The 10000-nt window shown below is 46.8% G+C and overlaps 1 protein-coding gene across 1 annotated transcript in view; it reads right to left on the minus strand.

Moving 5' to 3' along the window:
- The window catches only part of LOC106609821 (protein PHTF2), a 136991-nt gene that overhangs the window by 36435 nt on the left and 90556 nt on the right, over positions 1 to 10000 (minus strand). Inside the window, 1 exon segment of the mRNA XM_045722466.1 lies at positions 9113 to 9169. Coding sequence (XP_045578422.1) covers positions 9113 to 9169 — 57 coding nt within the window.

Below are 10000 nucleotides of genomic sequence, written 5' to 3' on the forward strand. Positions count from 1 at the left end.
ACACTATCAGTCAGCACCAATGGAGTCAACAGCATGAAGATATTGTGTTGCTCTGCTCAATTCCAAGTGTGTGACAGACAGAGGTGTTATTGAGAGTGATGGATATATTCAGCTCTTTACACAAGACGTTTGCCCTGATGGAGACATAGACTTACTGTATATAATTAACGTAGGAACAGTGTATGTACGAGCAGTGGGGATTTCGGTACAGGCGACATGGGCAGCCGCCCAGGGCCACATCTTGCCGGGAGCGGCACAAAAACATTCCGGAATGGTGACATTTGCGCAATAGGTTTTCAGTCGCTCATTTGTACATCACGTCAATGATATCATGTCACCATGTGGGACTGTGGGTCAATTAACCTTGTCGGAGTGGGCGCCCTGATTCTAGTTTGTGAGCTAGGCAGGCTACTGGGAAGGTCTCCCACTCAGAAGTACGAGATGGGGAGGGGGAGCGGGGGTATGTTGACCTCAGGTCTCCCCACTGGAAGACAGAGGTAGGGGGACGGGGGTAGGTTGACCTCAGGTCTCCCCACTGGAAGACAGAGGTAGGGGACGGGGGTAGGTTGACCTCAGGTCTCCCCACTGGAAGACAGAGGTAGGGGGGAGCGGGGGTAGGTTGACCTCAGGTCTCCCCACTGGAAGACAGAGGTAGGGGGACGGGGGTAGGTTGACCTCAGGTCTCCCCACTGGAAGACAGAGGTAGGGGGACGGGGTAGGTTGACCTCAGGTCTCCCCACTGGAAGACAGAGGTAGGGGGACGGGGGTAGGTTGACCTCAGGTCTCCCCACTGGAAGACAGAGGTAGGGGGACGGGGGTAGGTTGACCTCAGGTCTCCCCACTGGAAGACAGAGGTAGGGGGACGGGGGTATGTTGACCTCAGGTCTCCCCACTGGAAGACAGAGGTAGGGGGACGGGGGTAGGTTGACCTCAGGTCTCCCCACTGGAAGACAGAGGTAGGGGGACGGGGGTAGGTTGACCTCAGATCTCCCCACTGGAAGACAGAGGTAGGGGGACGGGGGTAGGTTGACCTCAGGTCTCCCCACTGGAAGACAGAGGTAGGGGGGACGGGGGTAGGTTGACCTCAGGTCTCCCCACTGGAAGACAGAGGTAGGGGGACGGGGGTAGGTTGACCTCAGGTCTCCCCACTGGAAGACAGAGGTAGGGGGACGGGGTAGGTTGACCTCAGGTCTCCCCACTGGAAGACAGAGGTAGGGGGACGGGGGAATCTATCAAATAGCGCATCTCTAACTTTATACAGTACTGATAGAATTAGTCAAATCAGTCACACTATGAAACATTACCAAATAAACCCCAATTCATTCATAATACTGTGAATATATAGTTTCACAGACATATTATTGTTTGTTTTTCTGGTTTGTGTGAAATGGTTAAGATTAATATAAAACCAGTCTGCACACCACCAAGGTGAACTGGTTTAGTCTTGACTCTTGGTTGACAGTGTTGGGGATGGGTAATGTAGTCTTGACTCTTGGTTGACAGTGTTGGGGATGGGTAATGTAGTCTTGACTCTTGGTTGACAGTGTTGGGGGATGGATAATGTAGTCTTGACTCTTGGTTGACAGTGTTGGGGGATGGGTAATGTAGTCTTGACTCTTGGTTGACAGTGTTGGGGGATGGGTAATGTAGTCTTGACTCTTGGTTGACAGTGTTGGGGGATGGGTAATGTATTGCTGCTCGAGTGCCAAATCAACACAAATGTGTTTCTATTTGTCTTGGTCACTTCTTTGTGATATGTATGAGTCAGGGACCCATACAAGCTAGAACCGCCACGGCATACTAGAGTAAATGTCCTCCCGAGACTCCAGGTTATGGGAGACTGGGTTGTGTTCAATAGGCACCAAACAAAAGAAAAAACTCTGAAACGGAGGGACTACTTGGACTTTACCCATTAGAAACCCGCATTCATTTTCTGTTGCAAATGTCCTAATGAACACGACCAGGTAGAATTTTTGTGTTCTGTTGCAAACCGTTTTGCTACTGTGTGCCCTACTAAACACATCCCTGTAGTATAATGCTGTCTATCCTAACACTCTCAAATGCTAATATTTACCCAAAGGTCAAATGGTGACCTTCTCTATCTGTATACAGCAATACAGGAACTTAATCAAAGACATTATCTTAAAGGGCTGACACTCTCTAGGTGTGTGGGTATGTGTGTCCGTAAACAATTAGACGAGAAGATCAATACCTTCCTCTTCATCTTTATTACTGCTATAAACTGTTTTATAGACAGAGATGACTGGAACAGGGAAAGAAAGGAGTGATGTCTGTCTCCAGCTAGGAGTTAAACCTTCCTCAACTGAAAGGAGTGGTGTCTGTCTCCAGCTAGGAGTTAAACCTACCTCAACTGAAAGGAGTGGTGTCTGTCTCCAGCTAGGAGTTAAACCTTCCTCAACTGAAAGGAGTGGTGTCTGTCTGAGGCTAGGAGTTAAACCTTCCTCAACTGAAAGGAGTGGTGTCTGTCTGAGGCTAGGAGTTAAACCTTCCTCAACTGAAAGGAGTGGTGTCTGTCTCCAGCTAGGAGTTAAACCTTCCTCAACTGAAAGGAGTGGTGTCTGTCTGAGGCTAGGAGTTAAACCTTCCTCAACTGAAAGGAGTGGTGTCTGTCTCCAGCTAGGAGTTAAACCTTCCTCAACTGAAAGGAGTGGTGTCTGTCTCCAGCTAGGAGTTAAACCTTCCTCAACTGAAAGGAGTGGTGTCTGTCTGAGGCTAGGAGTTAAACCTTCCTCAACTGAAAGGAGTGGTGTCTGTCTCCAGCTAGGAGTTAAACCTTCCTCAACTGAAAGGAGTGGTGTCTGTCTGAGGCTAGGAGTTAAACCTTCCTCAACTGAAAGGAGTGGTGTCTGTCTGAGGCTAGGAGTTAAACCTTCCTCAACTGAAAGGAGCGGTGTCTGTCTGAGGCTAGGAGTTAAACCTACTTCAACTGAAAGGAGTGGTGTCTGTCTGAGGCTAGGAGTTAAACCTTCCTCAACTGAAAGGAGTGGTGTCTGTCTCCAGCTAGGAGTTAAACCTTCCTCAACTGAAAGGAGTGGTGTCTGTCTGAGGCTAGGAGTTAAACCTACCTCAACTGAAAGGAGTGGTGTCTGTCTGAGGCTAGGAGTTAAACCTTCCTCAACTGAAAGGAGTGGTGTCTGTCTCCAGCTAGGAGTTAAACCTTCCTCAACTGAAAGGAGTGGTGTCTGTCTCCAGCTAGGAGTTAAACCTACCTCAACTGAAAGGAGTGGTGTCTGTCTGAGGCTAGGAGTTAAACCTTCCTCAACTGAAAGGAGTGGTGTCTGTCTCCAGCTAGGAGTTAAACCTTCCTCAACTGAAAGGAGTGGTGTCTGTTTCCAGCTAGGAGTTAAACCTTCCTCAACTGAAAGGAGTGGTGTCTGTCTCCAGCTAGGAGTTAAACCTTCCTCAACTGAAAGGAGTGGTGTCTGTCTGAGGCTAGGAGTTAAACCTTCCTCAACTGAAAGGAGTGGTGTCTGTCTCCAGCTAGGAGTTAAACCTTCCTCAACTGAAAGGAGTGGTGTCTGTCTGAGGCTAGGAGTTAAACCTTCCTCAACTGAAAGGAGTGGTGTCTGTCTCCAGCTAGGAGTTAAACCTACCTCAACTGAAAGGACTGGTGTCTGTCTGAGGCTAGGAGTTAAACCTTCCTCAACTGAAAGGAGTGGTGTCTGTCTCCAGCTAGGAGTTAAACCTACCTCAACTGAAAGGAGTGGTGTCTGTCTCCAGCTAGGAGTTAAACCTACCTCAACTGAAAGGACTGGTGTCTGTCTGAGGCTAGGAGTTAAACCTTCCTCAACTGAAAGGAGTGGTGTCTGTCTCCAGCTAGGAGTTAAACCTTCCTCAACTGAAAGGAGTGGTGTCTGTCTCCAGCTAGGAGTTAAACCTACCTCAACTGAAAGGAGTGGTGTCTGTCTGAGGCTAGGAGTTAAACCTTCCTCAACTGAAAGGAGTGGTGTCTGTCTGAGGCTAGGAGTTAAACCTTCCTCAACTGAAAGGAGTGGTGTCTGTCTGAGGCTAGGAGTTAAACCTTCCTCAACTGAAAGGAGTGGTGTCTGTCTCCAGCTAGGAGTTAAACCTTCCTCAACTGAAAGGAGTGGTGTCTGTCTGAGGCTAGGAGTTAAACCTTCCTCAACTGAAAGGAGTGGTGTCTGTCTCCAGCTAGGAGTTAAACCTACCTCAACTGAAAGGAGTGGTGTCTGTCTGAGGCTAGGAGTTAAACCTTCCTCAACTGAAAGGAGTGGTGTCTGTCTCCAGCTAGGAGTTAAACCTTCCTCAGCTGAAAGGAGTGGTGTCTGTCTCCAGCTAGGAGTTAAACCTTCCTCAGCTGAAAGGAGTGGTGTCTGTCTGAGGCTAGGAGTTAAACCTTCCTCAACTGAAAGGAGTGGTGTCTGTCTCCAGCTAGGAGTTAAACCTTCCTCAACTGAAAGGAGTGGTGTCTGTCTGAGGCTAGGAGTTAAACCTTCCTCAACTGAAAGGAGTGGTGTCTGTCTCCAGCTAGGAGTTAAACCTTCCTCAACTGAAAGGAGTGGTGTCTGTCTCCAGCTAGGAGTTAAACCTTCCTCAACTGAAAGGAGTGGTGTCTGTCTGAGGCTAGGAGTTAAACCTTCCTCAACTGAAAGGAGTGGTGTCTGTCTCCAGCTAGGAGTTAAACCTTCCTCAACTGAAAGGAGTGGTGTCTGTCTCCAGCTAGGAGTTAAACCTTCCTCAACTGAAAGGAGTGGTGTCTGTCTGAGGCTAGGAGTTAAACCTTCCTCAACTGAAAGGAGTGGTGTCTGTCTCCAGCTAGGAGTTAAACCTTCCTCAACTGAAAGGAGTGGTGTCTGTCTGAGGCTAGGAGTTAAACCTTCCTCAACTGAAAGGAGTGGTGTCTGTCTCCAGCTAGGAGTTAAACCTACCTCAACTGAAAGGAGTGGTGTCTGTCTGAGGCTAGGAGTTAAACCTTCCTCAACTGAAAGGAGTGGTGTCTGTCTCCAGCTAGGAGTTAAACCTTTCTCAACTGAAAGGAGTGGTGTCTGTCTCCAGCTAGGAGTTAAACCTTCCTCAACTGAAAGGAGTGGTGTCTGTCTGAGGCTAGGAGTTAAACCTTCCTCAACTGAAAGGAGTGGTGTCTGTCTCCAGCTAGGAGTTAAACCTTCCTCAACTGAAAGGAGTGGTGTCTGTCTCCAGCTAGGAGTTAAACCTTCCTCAACTGAAAGGAGTGGTGTCTGTCTCCAGCTAGGAGTTAAACCTTCCTCAACTGAAAGGAGTGGTGTCTGTCTCCAGCTAGGAGTTAAACCTACCTCAACTGAAAGGAGTGGTGTCTGTCTCCAGCTAGGAGTTAAACCTTCCTCAACTGAAAGGAGTGGTGTCTGTCTGAGGCTAGGAGTTAAACCTTCCTCAACTGAAAGGAGTGGTGTCTGTCTGAGGCTAGGAGTTAAACCTTCCTCAATTGAAAGGAGTGGTGTCTGTCTCCCGCTAGGAGTTAAACCTTCCTCAGCTGAAAGGAGTGGTGTCTGTCTCCAGCTAGGAGTTAAACCTTCCTCAACTGAAAGGAGTGGTGTCTGTCTCCAGCTAGGAGTTAAACCTACCTCAACTGAAAGGAGTGGTGTCTGTCTCCAGCTAGGAGTTAAACCTACCTCAACTGAAAGGAGTGGTGTCTGTCTGAGGCTAGGAGTTAAACCTTCCTCAACTGAAAGGAGTGGTGTCTGTCTGAGGCTAGGAGTTAAACCTTCCTCAACTGAAAGGAGCGGTGTCTGTCTGAGGCTAGGAGTTAAACCTTCCTCAACTGAAAGGAGTGGTGTCTGTCTGAGGCTAGGAGTTAAACCTTCCTCAACTGAAAGGAGTGGTGTCTGTCTGAGGCTAGGAGTTAAACCTTCCTCAACTGAAAGGAGTGGTGTCTGTCTCCAGCTAGGAGTTAAACCTTCCTCAACTGAAAGGAGTGGTGTCTGTCTGAGGCTAGGAGTTAAACCTACCTCAGCTGAAAGGAGTGGTGTCTGTCTGAGGCTAGGAGTTAAACCTTCCTCAACTGAAAGGAGTGGTGTCTGTCTGAGGCTAGGAGTTAAACCTTCCTCAACTGAAAGGAGTGGTGTCTGTCTGAGGCTAGGAGTTAAACCTACCTCAACTGAAAGGAGTGGTGTCTGTCTCCAGCTAGGAGTTAAACCTTCCTCAACTGCTTTTCAAATACAGTCCGCTGACTAGTTTATCTATATTGCTTTGTTTATCAATGTAAATCTCTTTTCTATTCGTCTTTAAAGGAATGTTTTGCTTGTGAGATAAGATAAGAGAAACCTAACGTAATTCATCATCACTACCAGCAGGGGGCATGAATAAGCCTTTACTGTGACGTTTTATCTCAGTAAAAAAGATCTATATTTAGACTCTATGCTTGGTAATGTTGTCATAGCTACTTTCTTATGGTATGTGTGAGCCCTTGTTAGTTTCTCATGCACACAACGATGCAGACACAGTAACTGGCCCAGGTCTGCCCTGCTGGGTTCTAAAGATGGCCCAGTTGTTGGTAAACTACTCCTGGAAACCCAGAGGGACCGTTTACATGACCTGTTATAAAATCTAGTCTGACAGACGGGAAGCACTGTGTGTTTGAGACTTTGGTTCAGCGTCGTCCGGTTTAGGGGAGGGTTTGGATGGAGGAGGCTGTCATTGTAAAATAAGAATTTGTTCTTAACTGACTTGCCTAGTTAAATAAAGGTTAAATTAAAAACATGAAACATTCTGGCTGTGAGCTCAACCCTCTATATGAGCGGACAGGGTTGAATGGGGGGCAGGGTGACGAAGGGTGATGTTTTGTTCTCTTTCTAGAAGGAGTGAGGGATGAAAGAGGGGCCTAGAGGGGAAAGGTCATGGACTGTAGCAGGCAGGTGAAACAGCTCCCGTTTCAGTACTGTTGATTATGGTGGATCACTTGGAGGGTTTCTCTCCTCTCTGTGCAGGTCACAGACCATTACAGCCAGGGAATAATGACATCATGTTATTATATGTTCATGTGACTATGATGTTTTTAGGATTTTACTTTCATCTGCAGCTCTTTGGGTGAGTGAAATAAGACCAGTGTTTCCCCTATACTAATTTAGCAGTAGCGGGCCATCGCTTCTAAATCATTGCCGCCAACCAGGAAAGATATGATGAAAAAAAGAATAACATGTTTGTTTAAAGTATGTAGAAAAGATAAATCGGGCTATATATGTTTTAATAAAGTTTATATTTGAGAACTAACAATCACCATAATAAAACTAGACAGTCATGGAGAATCAAAAAATGTTCAAATGTCATGGCCTGGGACCCCCATTGATTTAGTTACTGTGTTTGAGTCACTCAGATAGCATAAGAACATGGCATAAAGCCATGGTAAAATGTGTAGAATTGCAAGAAATTAGCTTTAAAACTGAAGTTGTTCTCTCAGCCACATGTCAAAATGTGTAGAACTGCAGGAAACTAGCTTTAAAAATGTAACATCTTCTCTCCATCCATGGAAAAATGTGTACAATTGCAGGAAATTAGCTTTAAAACAGCACATCTTGTCTCTACATTGCCTCTACAATTTTCAGTCAGAAGCAGCGCCATTGGCCACATCCACTGGCCCACTCCCATGCTAATTTTGCCACAACTGCAACACTGAAAACACATGAAGTTGATTTGCATTACTATATTATGTAAAGGTCTCTTTCAAACAAAGTTGTGTGCCATTCAGCTAGTCAACCAGTCAGCTAGTCAACCAGTCAGTCAGTCAGCTAGTCAACCAGTCAGCTAGTCAACCAGTCAGCTAGTCAACCAGTCAGTCAGTCAGCTAGTCAACCAGTCAGCTAGTCAACCAGTCAGTCAGTCAGCTAGTCAACCAGTCAGCTAGTCAACCAGTCAGTCAGTCAGCTAGTCAACCAGTCAGTCAGCTAGTCAACCAGTCAGCTAGTCAACCAGTCAGTCAGTCAGCTAGTCAACCAGTCAGCTAGTCAACCAGTCAGCTAGTCAACCAGTCAGTCAGTCAGCTAGTCAACCAGTCAGCTAGTCAACCAGTCAGCTAGTCAACCAGTCAGTCAGCCAGTCAGTCAGCCAGCTAGTCTACCCAGTCAGCCAGCTAGTCAGCCAGTCAGTCAGCCAGTCAGCTAGTCAACCAGTCAGTCAGCTAGTAAGTCAGTCAGCCAGCTAGTCAGTCAGTCAGCCAGCTAGTCAGCCAGTCAGTCAGCCAGTCAGCTAGTCAACCAGTCAGTCAGCTAGTCAGTCAGTCAGCCAGCTAGTCAGTCAGCCAGTCAGGGGTTAAGAAGCAGGCCAGGAACAAACATAGAAACAAACCAACTCAACCAATCACAATCTAGTGTCTGACTTCAATCTGACTTCCTGTGCTGCAGTACTCACCAGTCTAATAAACTGCACATGTAGGAGGGATGGACAGACAAAGAAAGACAAACGACACCAGCAAGAGGGGAAAAAGTCAACTGAAAACATGACGGCACTGATGGCACAGTCAGAAACTGACAGACAGAGAGACAGAGACAGAGAGACAGAGAGAGAGACAGAGAGAGACAGACAGACAGACAGACAGACAGACAGAGAGACAGACAGACAGACAGACAGACAGACAGACAGACAGACAGACAGACAGACAGACAGACAGACAGACAGACAGAAACAGACAGAAACAGACAGACAGACAGACAGACAGAAACAGACAGACAGAAACAGACAGAGACAAACAGACAGAGAGAGCGAGAAAGAGAGACAGACAGAGAAAGAGACAGACAGACAGACAGACAGACAGACAGACAGACAGACAGACAGACAGACAGACAGACAGACAGACAGACAGACAGAAAGAGACAGACAAACAGACAGACAGAAAGAGAGAGACAGAGAGTGAGATAGACAGACAGACAGACAGTCAGACAGTGACAGACAGAGCGAGAAAGAGAGACAGACGGAAAGAGAGAGACAGACAGACAGACAGACAGACAGACAGACAGACAGACAGACAGACAGACAGACAGACAGACAGACAGACACTCATACAATGTTCCAGAAAAGGGTAGAGAAAGACAAAAGGAGCCAAAATAAGTTACGTACAAGATGAGAGAAAGTGTTCTGATTGGACCTAAATCAAAAAGTTTACCTTGATTTCTCTTTGTTCAACAGACTTCTCCCATATCTGTTGGTCATATGCGCCAATCTGCAAAAGACAAAAAACAAAACATGAATTAGTACATTTCCCTGACAATATATTCAACAATATATTTACACATTAGGATAAATATATATTAATCCCAGGACTCCCTGGAAAACACTGGCAATTGTTACTGAGTGAACTATTGAAGCACTGATTCAACCCAGGAGCTTCTGAAACCAGTTTAAGATGTGGTTCAACTGCAGTCCATCCAACTTCCTCTGTCATCATATCAGTCATGTCACAACCACTGAGCCAACCATTCCTACATCCATGTTGCTGTCAGTTGACCAGACCAACATCCATGTTGCTGTCAGTTGACCAGACCAACATCCATGTTGCTGTCAGTTGACCAGACCAACATCCATGTTGCTGTCAGTTGACCATTCCTACATCCATGTTGCTGTCAGTTGACCAGACCAACATCCATGTTGCTGTCAGTTGACCAGACCAACATCCATGTTGCTGTCAGTTGACCAGACCAACATCCATGTTGCTGTCAGTTGACCAGACCAACATCCATGTTGCTGTCAGTTGACCAGACCAACATCCATGTTGCTATCAGTTGACCAGACCAACATCCATGTTGCTGTCAGTTGACCAGACCAACATCCATGTTGCTGTCAGTTGACCAGACCAACATCCATGTTGCTGTCAGTTGACCAGACCAACATCCATGTTGCTGTCAGTTGACCAGACCAACATCCATGTTGCTGTCAGTTGACCAGACCAACATCCATGTTGCTGTCAGTTGACCATTCCTACATCCATGTTGCTGTCAGTTGACCAGACCAACATCCATGTTGCTGTCAGTTGACCAGACCAACATCCATGTTG

The sequence above is a fragment of the Salmo salar genome, chromosome ssa07, assembly GCF_905237065.1.
Source record: "Salmo salar chromosome ssa07, Ssal_v3.1, whole genome shotgun sequence".
Taxonomy (NCBI): domain Eukaryota; kingdom Metazoa; phylum Chordata; class Actinopteri; order Salmoniformes; family Salmonidae; genus Salmo; species Salmo salar.